Genomic DNA, 22613 nt, shown 5'->3' on the forward strand with positions numbered 1-22613 from the left:
CCTACAGAATGGGAGAAAATATTTGCCAACTATGCATCTGACAAAAGTCTAATATGCAGCATTTATAAAGAACTTAAACAAATTTATAAGAAAACAAACAACCTCATTAAAAGTGGGTAAAGGACATGAGCAGACACTTTTCAAAAGAAGACATACATGAAACTAACAAGCATACTTTAAAAAACTCAGTATCATTGATCATTAGACTCAAGCAAATCAAAACCATAATGAGATACCATCTCACACCAGTCAGAATAGCTCTTATTAAAAAGGGAAGAAATAACAAATGCTGGCAAGATTGCAGAGAAAACTGAACACTTATACAGTTAGTGGGAGTATAAGTTAGTACAATCGTTGTGGAAAGCAGTGTGGCAATTCTTCAAAGAGCTAAAATCAGAATTACCATTTGACCCAGCAATCCCATTCCTGTGTATATACCCAAAGGAATATAAATTGTTCTACCATAAAGACACATGTATGCCTATGCTCATTGCAGCATTGTTCACAAATAGCAAAGATATGGAATTAACCTAAATGCCCACCATGGCAGATTGGATAAAGAAAATGTACATATATACCACAGAATATATATTAGTCCATTCTCACATTGCTATCAAGAACTACCTGAGATTGGGTGTTTTTTGTTTGTTTGTTTGGGTTTTTTGTTTTGTTTTGTTTTTGTTTTTGAGATGGAGTCTCACTCTGTCGCCCAGACTGGAGTGCAACAGTGCAATCTCGGCTCACTGCAACCTCCGCCTTCAGGGTTCAAGAGATTCTCATGTATCAGCCTCCTGTGTATCTGGGATTATAGATGGGCACCACCACACAGGCTAATTTTTGAATTTTTAGTAGAGACAGGGTTTCACCATGTTGGCCGGGCTGGTCTCAAACTCCTAACCTCAAGTGATCCACCCACTTCAGCCTCCTGAAGTGCTGAGATTACAGTCATGAGCCACCACACCCGGCCAGACTGGGTAATTTATAAAGAAGAAAAGTTTAATTGGTTCATGGTTCTGCAGGGTATACAGGAAGCATGGCTGGGGAGGACTCAGGAAACTTACAATCATGGCAGAAAGCAAAGGGGAAAAGCAGCAAAATCTTCACATGGCAGAGCAGGAGAGAGAGAGAGTGAAAAGGGAAGTGCTACACATTTTTAAACAACCAGATCTCATGAGAACTCGCTCACTACCATGACAACAGTAAGGGGGAAATCCTTCCCCATGATCCAGTCACCAGGTTCCTCCCCTAACATTGGGAATTACAATTCAACATGAGATTTGGGTGGGGACACAGAACCAAACTACATCAGAATATTATGCAGCCACATCAAAGAATGAGATCATGTCCTTTGTAGGAGCATGAACAAAGCTGGAGGCCATTATCTTTAGTAAACTAACGCAGGAACAGAAAACTAAATACTGGGTGTTCTTATAAGTGGGAGCTAAATGATGAGAATATATGGACACAAAGAAGGGAACAACAGATAGTGGAGACTACTTGAAGGCGGAGGATGGAAGAAGGGAAAGGATCAGAAAAAATAACTATTGGGTACTAGGCTTAGTACCTGGGTGATGAAATATTCTGTACAACAAACCCCTGTGACATGAGTTTACCTATGTAGCAAATCTGCACATGTTCCGTTGAACCTAAAATAAAAGGTTTTCTAAAAACACAAAAACAAACAAAACAACAACAACAAAAACAAAAACACAAAAGCAAAAAACAAAAACCAAGACCATGTCCTTGTGTCCTCTGCAGCAACACGGATGGAGGTGGAGGTCATTATCCTAAGTGAACTAACACAAGAACAGAAAGCCAAATACCATATATCACACTTATAAGTGGGAGCTAAACATTGAGTACATATGGACACAAGGAAGAAAACAACAGACACTGGGCTTACTTGAGAGTGGAGGTTGGGAGGAGGTTGAGAATGGAAAAAATATCTATCAGGTACTATGTTTATTTCCTGGGTGAAATAATCTGTACACCAAACTTCCATGACACGCAATTTACCCATATAACAAACCAGAACATGTACCCCTGAACCTAAAATAAAAGTTTTAAAAAAAGAAAAAGTAGACACTTTCACATTGTTCCAAATCTTAAAGGGAAACGTCTTTCACTATTAATTATGTTGTTCCTATAGACTTTTTACAGATGTTCTCTATCAACATTAGAAAATTCCCTTCTATTCTTATGTTTTGAAGTTTTTATCGTGAATGAATTTTACATTTTGTAAAATGCTTTTTCTGCATCAATTGATATAATTTCCATAAATATCATTTGGATCCTATTGGTCGATGATGATTTCAATTCTTTCATATCTTTGCTGATTTTCTGTCTAGTTGTTCTATAATTTGTTGAGTTATATACAGAAGTATTAAAATGTCCAATTATAATTTATCTATTTCTCCCTTTAGGTTTATCAGTTTTTGCTTCATACACTTTCTCACTCTTGTAGAACATATTAACTTAGAACTTATTTTTTTTTCTTCTGCACAGTCCAATCTGCCATTAAGCTGATAACAAAAATTTTTAGTTTGGATATTTCCTATTTCTAGAATTTTTCTTTAGATTTTTTTATAGTTTCAATTTCTTCACTGAAATACCCCATATCTTCATTTCTTATATCCATTTTTTCTTTAGATTCTTGAGTATATTTTTAAAAGTTTTGCTAGTTCCAACATCTGTGTCATCTTTGGGTGGCTGTTTCTATTGAACAATTTTTTCTCTTAGTAATAGACCACATTTTCCTGCTTCTTCATATGCACAGTAATATTTGATTTTAGGCTATGTATTATGGATGTTACATTGTTGAGAGTCTTGATTACACTGTCTTCCTGTAAAGAGTTTCGTTTTGTGTCAGGCAGTTAATTTACTGGCAGATCACATTATCCTTCTAAGGTATGATTCTAGTCTTTCTTCAAATAGGTCTAAAATACACATTTCTTTAAGGCATAATTCTTTTTTCTTTTTTTTTTTTTTTTTTTTTTTTTGAGATGGAGTCTCACTCTGTCGTCCAGGCTGGAGTGCAGTGGCGCAATCTCTGCTCACTGCAAGCTCTGACTCCTGGGTTCATGCCATTCTCCTGCCTCAGCCTCCCGAGTAGCTGAGACTACAGGCACCCGCCACCACGCCCTGCTATTTTTTTGTATTTTTAGTAGAGAAGGGGTTTCACCATGTTGGCCAGGATGGTCTCGATCTCTTGACCTCATGATCCACCCGCCTCGGCGTCCCAAAGTGCTGGGATTACAGGCGTGAGCCACCACGCCTGGCCTAGGGCATAATTCTTATTTCTAAGACATGGTCTTTCTGGATTCACAACTTAACCTATGTGGTTTTCAGTGAGGTTTATACACTATGGCTAGTCAGAACTCCAGTATCTGCCAGAGCTGTGTGGCCTTTACAATATCCATTCAGCCAAAAGCTCCCAAGCAGCTCTTTTCTGCTGCTCCTCCTCCAAAATCTCTGCTTATTATGATTAGTATTGAAATAATGATCCAAAGAAATTTAAATTTCTGGTGCTCCTTTTTCTATACAATTCTTCCCTCCATGATACCCTGTCTCCCCAAATTCTAGCTACTTAGGTAGCCCTAACCTCTCCTACACGTGTTTTCCACCCAGTAAGTTTACTGCACCCTGTTTGGCCCTCACGTCTCTGTGCCACATTTTTGAAGAAAGATCAGAGTGAATGTGAATTCTCCATATATGTTCTGTTTCTTGAAGGATCTAACCAGGCAATGTCCCTTATCTAATACCCCAAATCAGTTGCTTCATATATTTTAAACATTTTTGTAGTTGTTTACTATGGAAAGTAAGTCTGATATCCACTATTCATCACAGTAAAGACTAGAATTTCACAGACATTGATATTTTTTCTAAAAGTTCCTAAATCAATCTAAAGCGCATTGCATTCTAGGTAAAAGACCACTCAATTATATAAATAGTTTAAAATTAATAAGAGCTAACACATATAACAGTCATATAATACAATATACCAGGCTTATTGAATCTTCACTGCAATTTTGTGAGGTAATTACCAATACTGTACAATCACACAGATGGGAGGCTGGGGCACTGTGACTTTCCCAATATAACATAACTTATGAGTAGTAGAGACAGAATTAAAAAGGCAATAAGTCTTTGATGTTAGTATTTTTAACCCTTTACTGTAATGTCTCTGGGTAAGTATTAAGTTAACTGTAAGGTTCCGCTAGATTAAATTGAGAAAAGGAGTGCTACTTTCTTCTCAAGGAGTTACTTCTAGTGAGAATATTTTACTAAATGATTTTATCTACTAAAATTTTATTTCAAAACACTACTGCAGAGTATATCATCACTATAATTTCATCATCAGAGCTTGTATTTATTGTACAATTGCTATATGCTAAACAATGTGCCAAGCGTTTTATGTACATTTTTTGTTTCTCATAATAATGCTTTGTGATGGTAGTGTGCTAGGCTGGCTCTTACTAGCTCATGAGAGCTAATCATTCAATTTCAGGAAGTTTGTGAGCTGACTGATGTTCTGTTGGTGGAAGTGATCATACAACAGAGATGGACAAATACTGCAAATTAGGGCTTCCTCTCACCTCAACACTTAAGTTACTTGTTAAATATTTACCAGCAAACCACTGATACTATTAAGTCTGTTTTGGAGTAAGGAAACTGATACTTGAGGTGAGGTGGGAATTAAAAACTTGCTGATGTCCACGCAGCAAATAGCAGCTAAGCTAAAAATTTTAGAACCTAGATCTGTGCACAAGGGTAGCCATCACACTGATCAGGTGTATGGTGATGATACTGATCTTGATTATTTGGGTGTGTAGAAATAGATAGAAGGGAGAGGTCATACAATATTGGATAATTTTGATTTTAAAGGCAGTTTAAAGATTAGTTTTCTAAATATTTGGACTGAATATTATTTAGGTAGACACATAATGATTATCTTGCCACTTCTCTTTATACACTTGGAATTTTTGTTTAAAAAAATCCAGATGATAAAAGCATCAGATGCTCTGTGATATCTGCATAGAAAGTTTCTTATAGAGATCCTTGTAATTATCTTGCCCAGACACATGGTAGAAGAAGAATTATGCCCAGTATTTTCTGCTAAGCAGAGCTTGAGGGTACTGTTTAGAGTGCTTTACCTGACAATTAAAATGTTTTGGCTCATAGCATTACTAAATGAGGCCTCAGAAAGTTACAGAAGGCAACAGGGCCAATCATAAGAAAGTTTCCATTTCTCTTGAGTGCAATAAATAATTAAAACATTATCGAGTGCACATTTTGTATCAGATACTATTTTAAATGATTGATAAGTTTGAATTACTTTGATCTTTGTAATAAACCTATTTTTAGGGTATGAAGAAACTTAGGAATTCCTAAACTAGAATGGGGTGAAGGAAAGTTGCCAGTTGTTCCTCCTCTCCCCAATCTTGCCATTATAGCTAAATCACTCCTACATCCCAAGTGAAGTTGAGCTACCTCACTACAAAAAATATATTTTATATACACAGCAATAGTTGTATACAATATTCAAATAAGAAAATACAGCTTTCTTTACTTGAGATTTTTCTTTGTCAGATCCAAAATAAAGATCAGAGTAGGCAAGCAGAAGGGCCATGTTTATATTAGGCATCCCTTTCGTTTCACTCCAGACCATTATGAATACCCAGCGCCAGCTGAACTCATGACCAACTCGAGACAAAACAGGGCTCATTAACAGAAGGGTCAGAAGTCTGAAAGACAAAGCAATTTTTAGAAAGTTATTCTTTCATAGGCGTTTCTTTCCATTTCTTTCTACTCTACTCTAATCTACTCCCTGTAGAATTCGTAACTCTCAAACAAATGAGACATCTTTCACACACTGTTGACATGACACCAAAGAAAGGCAGCAGGTATTCCATAGAGAGACATGCCAAGAGAATGGTATTCTTTGTTTCTTTCTATTAGGTGAGTAGCATAGTAACTTTACATCATCCTTGAGTGATGCTCCTTCAGGAGGAAAAAAAAAAAGTTCAAGATGTGTTGTGCATAAATTCTGAATCCCCACCCCAAATAAAAACGAATCTAATGAATAAGAAGTAAGAAAATGCTCTCTATTTCTTTTTGTTTATAGATTTTAATCTTGCTGAATTGGTCCAATATTTGCCAGATTTTTTCCCCCTCAGTCATATATCATTCCTATGTTTTACACTAATTTGATCTGATAATTTGGGAAATAATTTTGTTTTAGTTGGCACTAGCTGCCTTGACTTCAACAATTCAACTAGATGGAAGCAGAATGTTAACCATTTGAGTGATGGAGATTAAAGAACTATGAGACTCTAGTTATGATGGTTTTTCCCACTCTATGCTATCTCCTTTTCGGCTACATGAACAGACTTTTTTCTACCTCTTAACAGTGGAAAAAGAAACTACAAAAATTATTTGAGAAAAAAAGACGTTTACAAAGAGGGCTTCCCTATGATTTTTAAAAAGCAATTTCTAACTGTAGTTTTTAATTAATAGAAAATTGTTTGCTATATAATATTGAACAAAAACAAGATTTTTATTTATAAGAGGTACTTAATTTCATGAAATGTCATTACAGAAACATTGGACAAAATATGTTAAATGTTAATTGTGTTTGTTTCTAATTAAAAATAAACAGAGTTTGCATTGCTTTGAAATTTAGTTAAAAGCCAAAAAAAAAAATGACTAAGCATTTATTTGCTGATGATCCTTGGAAAGTTTCAGTCAATTTTTCAATCTAAGGTACAAAATCTTTGTGTTATTTAAAAGATGATCTTTAAACTTACTCAATTATCTATAAATAGAAAAATTTTAATGATATTCTTACCTTAAAACAATCAGTGTGAAGTAGATATTTAATGAATAGTATATATCAACAAATTTTACATACAAATATGTATGTGCAGGAATTAGAAGTCCAGAGAAAGTAAACACCATGAGAAAAGCAACACGTGATAGAAAATTCCAGAATCTGCATTATTCAGAAAAAATTAAAAATATTTATAATTGATTAATTTGACATCTTGATTACAGGGTTTATCTATGTGAATCATTGTGCTAATAATTATCAAAAAATGAATAAAACATTTACAAACAACTTTTGACTTTTAGCTGAAAATGATGAAAAGTTATTAAATTATTTTACACAAAAGAAATGACCTGGATAAAGAGGAATTGAAAATATGGGATAGGTGAGGGTCAGTAAAAGATGACAGAATCAATGGATTTTAGTCTCAGTATGGTTGCAGAATTGTTAGAATTTAGGTACTAGAGGGCATACAGTGAAAAGGTGGGAGATGGTACACCTTCTCTGTTTAAGAGTTAACATGGACCTGTTACAGGTTGTTTTGAGATGTTAGTAGAATTTAACACTATTATCTTAGATTTCCACTATCTTCAAGAGTAGAAGTTGGTACGTGCCGTATTTTAGACAGTAAGATTCTTGCAACTGTGTTTATGAAGTAGTTATTTGTACAACTGTGGGAGTGGGTGGTTAAAGAGTAGTGGTGGACATACTTATACAAGGAGAGAAGATACAGGAATTGGAAGATGAGGGAGTAAAGGATTAACTGTATGAATATTGACATCACTAAGAATGGTGATAGAGTAATATTGGAGAGTCAGAGTGAGACAGGAACTAAAATCTTCACAAAATGGAGAATGTGAGTTAGAAGTCTATAGATAATCACAACCAAGAGGCAGATGGTATATTCTGATGGCACGGGCTTCTAAATTGGATTCTTTTAAGGAAGTGGGAGATAGAATGATTTAGAAATCAATATGAGGTACAGATAGATCACCTATTTCAATTGTAGGCTCAATAGTACTAGGAACGCAGGCAAGAAAGACATCACAACTTACAAGGAATGAAGAATAAAGATAAGTAATATATTTGAAGATCCAGCTTACAGTTGGAGCAAGAAGGAGAGGAAAACCTTCAGAATAATTCCCCATATATATAGCTAACACTTGTGTAGCATTTTAAATTCTTCCCTCAACTGTGTCCATTTAATTTTGCCTAAGTGTAAGTACAATTGACTTCCATTGTAATTGGCATGGAATTTTATTGAAGTGCTCCAGAATCCTATAAGACCCTACATCTTTTAAACTTCTTACATCAGAATTAATTCTGTCTTCTATAACGTTGTCCCAAAACTCTAAAAATCATGGTTTACTTTCAGGGTCTTTGTTAACACATATGTTGTCATTATGTGGTTCAGGTCAAGTTTCCACTCTACGTATCGAAGCATTACAGAAAGTGCTCTTCCTTTTGGCTGATAACTACTCACCCCTCAGCTGAGTGCCCTTGAGCAAGGCACAATTTGCACTTTTCCACCCTTAGTCTTGCTTACATTTAGTTTGGTCATACTTTCTTTTATAACACTGCTAATCCTCTTCAAATGCCCCAGCTTACTCTTCTGATTTGCTTTACACAGCACCTCATTGTCCTTAAAATACTGATCTTTAGATTATTTTTTTGCATTAAGTTCAACTTAAACTTAATTTTAAAATATTGCGTTAAAATATTAAAATATTACTTCTCGATTACTGCACTTTTGGAACCCTCTTACTAGTGGGTACAAGATTTTACATGGGAAATTATTGAGGAGATAATCAGAGACTTGAGGAATTAGTGGGGAAAGAGAACCAACTTGGACTCAAGTTAAGTTTACGAATTTGCTTTAAATTGGAGGATTCAAAGACACTGGCAAGAAAAAATAAAATCTAGGAAAGGTTTTTAGTTGGGTAGTTTTCAAGTCTTTGCAAATCTTACTTTGGCCATGTAGATGTAGATACTGTTACTATTATAATATTATACATTCCAGTGTATGAAATAAAGTGAAAATATGCTAGCCACTTACTCAAGAAGAAGTGCTTCAACTCCTGCTTTAAAACTTGTAGAATTTAAAAGAAGTCCCACAATGGCCAGAGTAAATATTCCTGACATTCCAATTAACTCACCTATTTTTAAAAAGAAATAAATATAAAGTATTAATTTAACATCAGCAACAGCACAAATTTTACCCGAGTTAAAAGTATCAGATGTTGTGACAGTACTGTGACTTTTATAGAGAGGCAACTTCACTTGATTTCAGCTGAAAAATATTGCAAATTATTACCACCACCCCATGTCCTTTTTCTTCCTCCAACTTATATCCAATTGTATTGTAAAGCCTACTGCAGACATCTTTGCACGGCTTCACATACCCCATTGAGGCTAGAGCACACTTTAGAGGTCTGGTTGTTTCAGATGGGTTCTGGAGGGTTGAAATGAAAATCAGCTGATGATTTATTTGTGAACTTGCCCACAACTTATACCTCCTTCTTAGCAGACATAGTTCTAGTTAATAAGTAAAAACTGAAATATTTGTTTTTAATACTAAAGAATATTGTGGATATTCTACTTTTATCATATATTAAATTGCCATTCATACTTCAACTAGTTTTGTGCCCTTTGTGTTTCTTTGACTTACTTTGTGTTCCTGTGTTACAACAGTTGTATTTTAATTACTGTAGATCTATTAAATGTTTTAATACCTATCTGGTAGAGAAAGTTCACCACTTAAAAAAATTGTTTTGCCTATTCTCACACATTAATTTTTCTAGATGAATTTTGAAATTGTCATGAAATTTTGGATAGGCACAGTGACTCATACTTATAATTCCAGCACTTTGGGAGGCTGATGTGGGATGATTGCTTGAACCCAGGGGTTTGAGACTGGCCTAGGCAACATAATGTGACCCTGTCTCTACAAAAAATTTTAAAAATTGGCTTGACTTGGTGGCACATGCCTGTAGTCCCAGCTACTTAGGAGGCTAAGGTGGGAGGATTTCTTAAACCCAGGAGGTTGAGGCTGCAGTGAGCCATGATCATGCCACTGTACTCCAGAGCCTGGGCAACAGAGCAAGACTCTTGTTTCTAAGAGAGAGAGAGGGCCGAGCGCAGTGGCTCACACCTGTAATCCCACCACTTTGGGAGGCCGAGGCAGGTGGATCATGAGGTCAGGAGATCGGGACCATCCTGGCTAACATGGTGAAATCCCATCTCTACTAAAAATACAAAAATTAGCCAGGCTTGGTGGCAGGTGCTTGTAGTCCCAGCTACTTGGGAGGCTGAGGCAGGAGAATGGCGTGAACCCAGGAGGCAGAGCTTGCAGTGAGCAGAGATTGAGCCACTGCACTCCAGCCTGGGCGACAGAAGGAGACTCCACCAAAAAAAAAAAAAAGAAAAGAAAAGAAAAGAAAAGTAAAGTAAAAGAAAAAGAGAGAGAGAGAAGGAAATTTTAAAACTAAAACAATTTCTATCATTGTTTGATTTGGATTGTAATAAAGTTTAATTTAGTGAAATTAATGCCATTATTACATTATTGAGTTTTCCCTTCTAAAGATGGAAAATTACAAGTTTTCTATTTTTTATTTTAATCCTGGCTGAAAATGGTAGCAAAGGCAGAGTCACTGTTGAATCATGAAAGAAGAAGAAATCACGGACATAGGTTCTTTGAAATAATCAAGCCCTGGATTAGGTATTATAACTTGTTAGGTGATGGTGAAGTCAGGAAAATATTTATAATGACTATCTTGAAGGTACTAAATATAAACACAAAGCCAGGTCACCGGGAAAGTCTTTTTACATTAAATTTATATTTACTTTGTACCTTGTTTTAATGAAATTCTGTCCTGGCAGGTTTCTTCCTAAAATGTTTATTGAGACATCTTGACTCTAAAAGTTTTAAATTATTTCCTTGGGTATAACCTTTAATCTTGAAATTAGGGTTACTTATTAAAAATAATGTTAGATGAAATTGTTGGATTTTCTTTTAGGAATTTAAGTAGACACACGAACACTAGTACATGAGGAACCTACCTGAATTAACTGATCATTCTCTCACTGTCTGTTAATTCATTAGCTTGATTCTATAACCCTCAGTATATTATAATTGAATTTAATCCACTGATTAATTCATTAGAAAGCCTCAAGATCCTCTGGTCTGCCTTTTCCTCTTCAGAGGGAAAATGATAAATTCCCATTACTCTAAGTTTTTCTATGCTTCAATTTATTTAAATTTTATATTTCCTAATAACTTTTATAATTTTCTATGTTTAGATCCAAACTATTTGTTAAGTTTATTCATTGATATTTTATAACTCTTTACCAGCATATAAAGAATCCAATTTTCTTATTTTCTAGTTAGTTATTGCTGTCTGATAAAAATACCATCAACTGTTTGGATAACTTATATCAAGCTATTAAAGGGTCTTGCTGACTTTGTTTACCCATTAATTCTGTTGAATTTTCTATATGATATAAAATGTTGTGATTAATCTACCCATTTTTTCCTTTTAAAATATGTATAAATGTTTCTCCTTATCACATTAGCTAGAGCTTTCAGAATTATTTTTAATCATGGATGTGAGAATATACACCATTGTTTTATTCCTAAATGTAACAGGAACATAGTGCAGGTGAGGTAACTAGGTATTATCGTGCATGTCAATTCCGAATCATAAGAAGGGCTGTCTGAAGAGCTGAATTAAATGTTATTCTGAGGCTGTGTCAGGAAACAATGGTATGACTAATTATCAATAGCTACCATATTTTTGTGAGGAGGTGATTGTGGGACATGGATTAATTGATTAATAATATTGATAGATTTTCCAACATTTAGCTTTACTTGATATGTAACTTCTATTTTGATTGCCTTTCTGATCTAAGAGTTACCAAGACAAAATATCTAATTTACAGGTTGAAACTGCCCCCCTCCACCCTTTCATTAGAGAGATGGCTTCTCTCTTTGTTGCCCAGGCTGGAGTGCGATCATAGCTCACTGCAGCCTCAAATTCCTGGGCTCAAGTGATCCTCCCGCCTCAGCCTCCTGAGGAGCTGGGACTATAGACACGTGCCACCACATCTAGCTAGTTTTAAAAATTTTTGGAGACATGGGGTCCCATTATCTTACCCAAACTAGTTTCAAAATCCTAGGCTCAAGTGATCCTCCTACCTCAGCCTCCCAAGGTGCTAGGATTATAGGCATAAGCCACTATGCCTGGTAGGAACCCTCTTTTTGTAGTTCATATTTAATTTAATTGCATCATGGTTGAACAATGTTTGAAATTTTATTGAAATGTTCTTCGAGTTAATTTCTGCAAATTGTCTACATGTATATGTAAAGGATATGCATTCTGTTTTGGGAGGTAAAACTATATATCTTATAAACCAAACTTCTAAGATATTTAAATATTTTTATAGCCATAATTATTTTTTGTTCAATTAGTCATGAAATTCTCTGGGAAAGGCATAATTTCTGTATGATAATTTTGTCAAATTCTTCTTTCTTTTATAATAGTATTTGCTAATATTGGCACATTGTTTTCTGTTGTATAGATATTCATATTTTTAATCTCTTTTGATAGATTATTTTAGTAAAAATATTCTTTCTAGATCAGTTGAATGTTTTTACTAGCTTTTGCCTGGTATGCACTTTTCATATATTTTTATTTTGAGGTTTTCTATGTTATTTTATTATAGGCATAGGCCCCTCACTTACAAATATAAAAGATGAGATACAGAATTGAAAAGATGAGACTTATATGATTGACATCATCACAAAAAACAGTTGACATCCAAAATTGAATCAGTTTTGAACTTAGAATTCCAAACAAGAAACTTGCTATAATATTTGAAAAAGTTTCGCCCACGATGTGTTGAGCTACAAGAAAGGGGAGTAAATAAGAAGTAGTTAATAGAACTTGCCCTTAATTTTAATTGATATTCTGGGTTAATTTTCCTTTTTGTCATTATCTTTAAAATTAGCTAATTGCCGCAATGAACATGAGAGTGCAGATATCCCTGTGACATATTGATTTCAATTCCTTTGGATATATACCCAGAAGTAGGATTACTGGATCATATGGTAGAGTTCTACTTTTAGTTTTTTGAGGAACTTCCACATAGTTTTCCATAATAGCTGTACTAATTTACATTCCCACCAACAGTGTACAAGAGTTTCCTTTTCTCTGCAATCTTACTAACACTTCTCTTTTATCTTTTTGATAAAAGACATTCTAACAGATGTGAAGTAATATCTCATTATGGTTTTCATTTGCTTTTCCCTAATGATTAGTGAGGCTGAACATTTCTTAATGTACCTGTTGACTGCCGGGTGCTGTAGCTCATGACTACAATCCCAGCACTTATAATCCCTCGGGAGGCTCAGGTGGGCAGATCACTTGAGGCCAGGAGTTTGAGACCAACCTGGCCAACATGGCGAAATCCCATCTTCATTAAAAATACAAAACTCAGCTGGGTGTGGTGCCACATGCCTGTAATCCCAGCTACTTGGGAGGCTGAGGCATGAGAACAGCTTGGTGGAGGTTGTAGTGAGCCGAGATCACACCACTGCACTCCAACCTGGGCAACAGAGCAAGACTCTGTCTTGAAAAAAAAAAAAAAAAAAAAAAAAAAGCACCTGTTGACCATTTATATGTCTTTTTTTGATGTCTGTCTGTTCTTAGCCTATTTTTTTAATTGGGTTATTTATGTCCCAGATATGGGGTCAACCGAAGTGTCCAGCAATGAATGAATAAAGAAAATATGGTATACATACACAATGAAATAGTATTCATCCTTAAAAAGAAGGAAGTCTTGTTATTTACAACAAGATGGATGAACCTAGAGGATATTATGCTAAGTGAAGTAAGATAGGCACAGAAAGAAAAATACCACATGATCTTACTTATATGTAGAAACTAAAAAATTTGAACTTTCAGAAATAGAGAGTAGAATAATTATTACCAGAGGCTGGGGATGTAGGGAGGAAGAGAATAGGGAACTGTTGATTATGAAGTGCAAAGTTTCCAAGAGAAAGCAGTACTAAGTTTTCAGATCTATTCCACAGCAAAGTGACTATAGTCAATAATAATATATTGGTATTTCAAAATAACTAAGAGAGTAAATTTCAAATCTCTCATCATAAAAAATTATAGTTAAATGAGGTGATATTAATTAGCTTGATTCAATCATTCTACATTGTATACATATATCAAAGCCTCACATTGTACCCCTCAAATGTACACATTATGATTTGTCCATTAAAACTAATATTAATAAAAATAGCTCATTGCCTTTGGAGTAGATGGACAATATTTTCTTGTTTCTGTGTTGAAAGAGTTTATTTTCAATGGCTAAAAGCCACACTTAAGTTTGGAAAATTTGGTCAGTTTAGTTTAAGAGCTCCTTTTGGTCTCCATTAAGGAATTTATTCAATGCCTTTAACGTGTCAAACATGTAATAGATTTTAGAGATATATGAAGGAACAAGTAGGAAGTCCCTAAACTCATGGGAGTGATAATCTAGATCTAATGTAATACATACAGGAAATACAGAAAGAGGAATGTCTCTAGGCCTCAGCTGGGTGAATCTCCTGCATTATGTTGGCCTGTCAAAGTGACTGATGGCTTCCTTCTTTTTGAGCATTTCATATGTTTTAGCTTTTCACCCTGATAAACAATGTTGCAATGTGTATTTCTGTACATACATTTTTCTCTCTTGGGCTTCTCTGAGTACTTTTTAGGTTCCAAAAGTAAAATTAATGCGCCAAAATATATTTGCTTTTTGGTGTTATTACTTTTATGTTTTGCCTAATTACTTTCCACAGAGCAATGTCATGATGCCCTTCCCAGGAAAACAGGGAGCCGGAGGCCATCATAGGCTCATTTTCTGGAACTACACATGTCTCCAGGCCACATGAGCTCTAGGCACAGAGTTGGTCATGGCAATAATTTTGAGTCCAGCATCTCCTGTCACTGAAATATAGGATGGAGGCCAACTTTAGTGGCAGAAGCATACAGGAATCTGGAGTTAGAAGACCCCAGTTTGAAAGCTGCTTTTTCCTTTAAGAAAGGAAAATACATTTTAATAAGTAACATGTTTGCTGACTAGATTTGTTAAGCCAGGAAAAGTCTCAAAGCAAAGCCATTACTGCTTATACTGTTTTAAAATTTCTAGCACTTAAATTGGAAAGAGTAAGAACTCTGAGTGAAATAATCTTTCTTAATTTTTTCCTATTATAAAATATGTGCTAACTTCAAAGGTTAGTAACACTGTTTAAATAATTACAGAAGTTATAAAAACAATGGTTACTCTGAAAATTATTGATTCACAATTGTCAAATGAAATAGCAGTAAAGCTTATTAAGCATCTTTATTTCTTAAGGAAAATTTGTATTTCAAAGGTGTTCACGTTCAGAGAAAGTCCTAATGTCTAAGAAAGTAAGTTCATTGTTCTCTTTCTCCTACAGCAGTTTTTATTGTTGAAGTTATTACTCTTATTATTTTAAAGTGATTACTTACAGTTTTTCTTCTTCTGAAATATAAAAAAATAAAGTTCCATTCCATTGATTATTGTCAAAATTACAAGGCAAGCTCTATGGAGGCAATGGGACTTTGCCTATTGTGTTTATGGTTAAATCCTCAGGTCCTAGAATAGAAATTCTCACATAGTACATATTAATAAATCATTGTTGAATCAGTGAATGAATGAACTTCCAGATCAGAACCTTTATTCTTCCTTTTCTTTTCCCTTCTCCCAAAGAGTACCAAAAAAGTTCCCCTGATTAGCCTGTAGATGTTATTTCTGATATGTTTCCCTGAAATTCCGTGGTCAGTATATAATATCGTAAATAAAGCCTGATAGAACACTAAACCAGGTTTAGTAGGTGAACATGGATCCTCCTCAATGGCATGCAAGATTGTACTTCTTTAAGGTTTTTTAGTTCCCCCAAGGGTGGCCCTTGAGTTTTAAAAATGCTTCTGAATATAAAAATTTCTTTGTTGCTCAACTTAGTCAACTTCAGGAAGGTCATAGCTATAGGAGGTTTTAGGGTGAGCACTCTCTGAGTGCCATATTACATCACCTCCTTTTGCACCCTGGATTTTAGTAGAGGTTGTGTTTATGGTTGTTTGGCTTTCACACACATCACAGATGGTGAATTAGAAGTACCGAAAGACAATGTACCTTTCTGAGCTAATCTGAGGTTCCAGGTTCACCACAGATGCTCCAAGTTTCCGTGGGCTAGGCAAACTGACACCATACACAGAGCTTCACCCATCTGTTGCCCACAAGCCTCAAAGGCTGAAAGCAAATACCTCCTATGCCCAATTAGGGTAACTGTCCACCACCTGGATCAGCTCCTTTGAGGAAGGGGTGAGAGGAGTGGTGGTCCTCAGGATGATTCTTCTTGGGAAAGAATATTCTTCACTTCTGAGTTTTAGGATAAGGCAAGAATAGGAAAGAATAGAGGTACACAGGGTCCCTAGCTGCACAACAATGAAGCACTCTCTAGGGGCAGGGAAAACAATTGCAGCTAAAAATCTCCTCTTCTTGAGTAGTAGGAGAGGTAATTTAAGATATTCTTCATTGCTGAGGGGAGGCGGGGAGTAGAAGAATCCCACTACAGCAGAGTGAATTGTTTGATACCATACAGATCAACGGATTAGAATATGTTGTGGAGGCACCTCTTAAGCACACCTTTTCAACAGGAATGGGGGTAGTGGCAGAATGAGACAATGCTGCATAAGATCTTAGAACAAAGAAGACACCCAGTGCGTAGAATAGTACGTCGTCGGTTTATCAAGGAGACTATAATCATTGCTTTTCCAAAACCAGTGCAAGTGCACCACAATAAAAAGCTAAATAAATTCTTAGTAATATTATGAAAATGCTTTGATTTCATAGACACCCTGAAAAGATCCTATGAACCCCTCTCCTCCACTAGCCAGGGATTCAGAGACTAAACGTTGAAAATGACTTTTCTAGGAGGAAGATACAGGGCTTTGACCAGAGAAGAGCACATAAGATGCTTCTAGGGATGCTGGTAACATGAAATTTCTTCTCCTGATTAATAGTTATATAGCTGTATACTTTATAATCACTATTATATTATACATATGTCATTTATTTTATACACACACATACTCATGATAAAGGGGAGAAAAGTACTTATGGTTTAGGGCTATCTGAAAGCGGTAAATGAAACAGCTCATGGGCACTTTGCAATCCCTCTGCTTACAAGCACCATTCTCTGACCCTGTAGATGGCTAATAACGCATACTTCCTCCCTTATTTGACAGCTTTTTATGTTGCCTGCATGAGATATAGTCCCAGGGCAAACGGAAGAGAAGCTGCCTCCTCTCACTACTAGTGGATGCACTATTTGGTTTATCTTCTAAGCTCATCTTCAGCACATAAAAAAGAACATCTCTCATTCTGGTTGTCTGGCATTCTGGTTCAGCCCAGGCCTCTCCCATAAGCATCTTCATGAAGAGTCTCAACCCACTCTCACAACAAATATGTAACTAACATTAAATAAGTAATGGGTAGTAGTGCTTTGTAAAGAGTAAGTCACTAAACCAATACTCACTATTACATTCTTACAAATATAACTTATGGTAGGATATTACAAAATACACATCAGCTTTCAGAAAATACAGGATTCTGATGTTAAGAAAAAAATTTAAAAGAAAAGATCCTTACCTATGGTATGGTTCCTTTTATTTTGTTGTTCTTTTTCAAAATCCATAATACTAGTAAATGTAATTAATGATATAACAGAGGTCATCAGACTTTCTCCATTAATTAAACTGATGAGGCTTCTAGAAAGCCCTACATACGTTGAGGGGGAAAGATGTTTTATAAAGTGAGAAAAACATTAAATATTAAATGTTAAAGAATAAAATTTTCTTAGCAACTATAAGGATGGTCTTAGCTATGGATTTACTGCAAGTTAAGTTTAGACCATCATAATTGGCACTAAATTAATTAGGGTCCATTTTGTTCATGTAAGTGAGATAATTAAAATTCTCATTCCTTGCTTCAAAGTACAGAGGAAAACATGACATTTATTATTATTTTTAATTCAGTGAGTTGTTCTATATAAATACATGCATGATAAATCAGATACATTTAAGGCAAGACAGAAAATGATGATTGAAGAATAAAATAAAGTTACAAACCAAAGCTTTATAACATAACATAAGTATCAAGACAATTGTTCACATAATCTAGCTAAGCTTAGAAATGGTCTGACTTTCTCATTCATTCTTCCCAATGGTTTTAGAAATCAATCTCCGTGAATGGAGAGTTCTTGATATTATGCACTTCCATCCAAATTTTCCTCTATTTACGATGGCATTCTAAGTTTAAATGTCTATCAGTTGTCCTTTTCCTCTGCCCTTAAATGTGCATGTAGCGGTAAAGCTACAACTTTGAGCATCTATAGTGATTTTCTAAAACTCATGGGAGGAAATGTTATTATCCAGTAAAAGTCCTTTCTGTGAATCAGCCAGTGTGTAACCGCAATCACAACCTAACTACAATCAGTATGCCGAGAGAAGAAGCACCAAGGCTGTTCCTGTGCGGCTCGATCGCCTCGGCCATCCCATACTCCACCTCTGCCTGTATCTAAGCCCTTCGCTGTAAGACTTGACAGTGTTTCTCACCAAAAAGATCTAGTTTGTTTCATTATGAGACTCAACGAGAGCAGAAAATTTCTGCCTCCTCTCTGACTCCTGCCACCGCCATGGCAGCATTCCTCTGTAGGATTATAAGAGATACATGAAGGAAAGGTAAATCTTCCCAGTTGAGGCCATCCTGGATCACTTAGCCCCCCAGTGTCCACCAGCTGATTATAGATTCCTTAGTGAACCTAGCAAGATCAGCAGGACCCAGCCCATATCATTAGAACTGCTGGATTCATGAGAAATAATGAATAATTGTTGTTTTAAGCCACCACATTTGGAGTTGTTTATTACTCAGCAAAACCTAACTGATATTATTGTATAAATGGAGCTATGGCAAAATGTAAATATTCAGAAATACATAGTAGATATAAGGGCATAGGAGGAGCCAAAGGACCATGAAAAGCTCAAGCCAGTGTGAATGTATTTATGTATTCTGACAGTCTTGGGCAAATTTTTCATATATATATATGAAAAAATACATATATATGTGCACATATACACACATGCACACACACATATACATATATAAGTCTTTCTAAATCTTATAAATCTTGCTTTGTTAACTCAGGAACAATGCTGCCAAGAAGAAATTACTTTTAAAAATGTCTTCTGGAAAGATACAGGGGGGAGAGAAACAAAATTCTGAAAGTAATGGCAAGATGGACAAAATTTATGAAAATAACCCTGCAAGGTACTCTGAGTAAATTAAATTCAATTGTGGCAGGGTAGAAAATCAGTGGAATACTAGATTACAAGATAAGAAAGTTAGACAAGAGTGAAATCAGCTCTCAGGTATCATAAGAGTCTCTCAAATATAGAGGAGAAAAGGGTTGGCATTGACAGTCACAAGGAGGCAGGGATGTGGGCTGAGAGTGTGGGGAGGAAGACAAGAATTCAGGGTTGGGTGGTGGATGTTGGCATCTTCTTCTAAAGTGTCATCTCACTCTCTTAATGTCCTTTGTCTTGAAGGCTCAGTTCTCATTTATTCATATATTTACACTTGATGCCCTACTCTATTTCTACTTGCCTCAGATAGCTATTTCCCCTTTAACTGGTTGCAAAGTGAAATTAAAATTGAAAAGAGTATGCGTGTTGTGTGTGTGCAAATGCATGCATGTGTGTGCCATATTAATATTCTATTTTAAAGCAGTTTTTCTAGTTCTCATTATTAAAAAGTGATGAAAGGGGACAATAAAATTATTGCTTTTCTTGCATGATGCTTTTTTTGTTTTTGTTTTTCTGGGCTAAATTGAGTTGGTATTTTACTTTTAAATATAGACTGATTTTTCTTAAAATAGTATATACTCAAAACACTGTATGATTGATGATTTTACCATTTTTTGACTTTTTAGGCTTTCAGTCTTAATGATGACAATGATGCCAAAGGCAAAATACTTTTTAAATGGAATTGTCCTAATGATTCTTTACAAAGGAAAAGAAATATTGGGCAACAGAAATGTCACGACAGTGTATATGCAATATTGTAATGTCCCAGAACTATTCTGTTGGCTCAAGGTAGAAGTATGTATAAAGTCAAGGGTTCTAAATGAATTCCCTCCCTTATTGCACAATTGGGTATAATACTTTTTTTTGACACTAAATAAGCCCGTCACTGGCATTTCTTCTGCCCTAAGCATGACCTCCAAAATCTCTTCTTAATCCCCAACCCCCAATCCCTCACTACCTGACTTCTCATAGTAGAAAGCTACCAAAAACAAAAGATCTTAAAACAAATGCAAGTTCATTATGAAATATGATATTATAAATATAGAAAAAGAGAGCAATATACCCACCAAGGTCTCTGACAGCAGCTGCGGTTAGCATGGGATCCGAACTCACAAGGATAGCTGAAAATAATAACCATGGGGTGTGCTTCAAATGTAATTTATTTACAGATGCCAGATACCAAAGAACTAAGATATAATTAACCAAAAAGCCGGGAATTGTAATTAAAAGTATCTGCAAAGAAATTTTACAATTAGAAAAATCAGACTGCTTTTGTAGTCCATTTTAAGAAGAAGATAATCAGGATTACTGGAGATACAGAATCAACCAACACCAACAGTACCCACCAGCAGACACAGGAGTGGGGCCATCTAGCTCACTCTGCTTCAGCTGACTTCCACTTGACCAAAGATGCAGGAGATGGTTTGGCAGAGCTCAGCTGAGACAACCCAAACCCCTTTTATGTCTGTTCTTTTTGATTTCATCTTTTAGTCATTTGTCTGAACTCCATGTGTCTGCATTTGGTTTAAAAGTATCAATTATTCTAATAAATTATTTGCTTCTAATGCAGTTTAGGTAATGGCCTGTATTTATAAAACTGTTTTGATTACTTTGAAAGAAATGTACACCTTACTTATGATTTGGAGTGTTTTTTCTTGAGGTCTTTCCCTGATACAATTCAAATCTCGCATGTTAAAAAACTTCTTATGGTTTTTGAGTTAGAGTTTAGCTGCTTCTGTGTTTTCTTCTCTGCTTTTATTCTCTTAGATATGAATGTAGGAAGTTTTAGAACACAGGTATTTAAAACATGACTTTTTTAAACAATTTCCTTTTACTGGAGCTAATACACTTTCTCATAGCACTCTTGTAGTATTTCAGAGTTAATATTATATCTGGCATGAAGTAGTGCAAGTCTGAGTCTCAGAATTACTGTTTTCTTTCATAATTTTTCCCCTGGGTCTTTGATATGCCAGACTATTGCCAAGATATGATTTATTCACTAAATTATGAAGCTGAATTTATTACTCCCATGCCCTTTTATTTCTTCTTTGTTCCCTATTTTGGAAAAAAATATTCTAAAAATTTGAACATAGATAATATGTGGTTCATGAATGAATGACATTACCAAAAAAGAAAGCTTACCTGCCAAAATAACTTTTGAAGCATGTATGTATTCATGTCAAATGCAGTAGTAAAGAAAATTACTGGTGCAAATATACGAAAAAGTAAGTCTGGACTCATCCATTGTATGGCGTTTGCGTATCTTTGGACCTAATATTATACAAATATATCATCTTCTCATTTATTCATCACTATTAGAATAGAAAACATGCTAGGCACTCCTAAATCTAACAGTAGAGAAAGACAATTTTTAAAAGACATATCACACAATGGAGTAAGTGATCGTATCAAATTCTAGAAACTACAAATAATCGGCCATGGCTTATATAGAAGATGTGTGTGGAAGAATAGAAGGGATAGAGACTGGAAAGTTAATGCAATTCATGCAATAACTAATTAACAATGTTTAACATGAGATATTTAGTTGAAATGTGTAAATTCTATTATAGGTATCCATTCAACATTCACTTATTAGGGAAACACTGAGTACCTACTGTGTTAGGTAATATCCTTGCATTTGGGAGATAATTCTCCATGCATCTCTTGTGTTGTCCATGGCTTATGAATACAGGCATTGATTGTTTTTCTTCCATACTATCTTTTCATGGATGTTGGTATGGCTTAGAAGGCAGAGCAAGTGTCTTCCTCCAGAGCAAATGACAGGTTTACTTTACTGTTCAGTGTAATAAAGATAATATCTCCCTCAGAGACATTTATTATATTTAAAGAACAGGTATAGGAAGTACATTGACATGGGTACTAAAAAATATGCAGCAGATTTTCAGGCAATCAAGATGAAGAAAGAGGTTTCAGGTAGGTGGATAATCAAGCACAAAATTCACAAAGGAGTAAGTGATTGTATCAAATTCTAAAAACGACAAATAACTGGCCATGGCTTATATAGAAGATGTGTGTGGAAGAATAGGCAAGGGAGCAAATGAGCTTACTACCCATTATAGGATTCGGGTTCTCTAAGCTTACATTTCTTCTCCTGTGGCCAGATATATAACCCAATGTAGGTGCAGATTTCACCTGGCCCTCTTTTCTTCTTTGGGATTATCGTTCAGGAAACAGGCACAAGAAAGTGTTAACTCTGGTTATTGCTATCGCTGTGGATAATAAAACCCTTTTTCTCTGGTCCAGGAGTCCCATGTCTTTTGCTGGGATCATGAAACTGGCAAGCTAGCTCATTAGCTGGCAAGTAGAGAAAAATCTTAGACACTTCAGGG

The 22613-nt window shown here is 35.4% G+C and overlaps 1 protein-coding gene across 1 annotated transcript in view; it reads right to left on the minus strand.

The window, feature by feature from the left end:
• SLC9C1 (solute carrier family 9 member C1) overlaps positions 1–22613 on the minus strand; it is a 118021-nt gene that overhangs the window by 86816 nt on the left and 8592 nt on the right. Inside the window, 7 exon segments of the mRNA XM_010361081.2 lie at positions 5570–5744; positions 6848–6991; positions 8883–8982; positions 12567–12728; positions 17552–17680; positions 20331–20496; positions 21406–21534. Coding sequence (XP_010359383.2) covers positions 5570–5744; positions 6848–6991; positions 8883–8982; positions 12567–12728; positions 17552–17680; positions 20331–20496; positions 21406–21534 — 1005 coding nt within the window.

The sequence above is a fragment of the Rhinopithecus roxellana genome, chromosome 1, assembly GCF_007565055.1.
Source record: "Rhinopithecus roxellana isolate Shanxi Qingling chromosome 1, ASM756505v1, whole genome shotgun sequence".
Taxonomy (NCBI): domain Eukaryota; kingdom Metazoa; phylum Chordata; class Mammalia; order Primates; family Cercopithecidae; genus Rhinopithecus; species Rhinopithecus roxellana.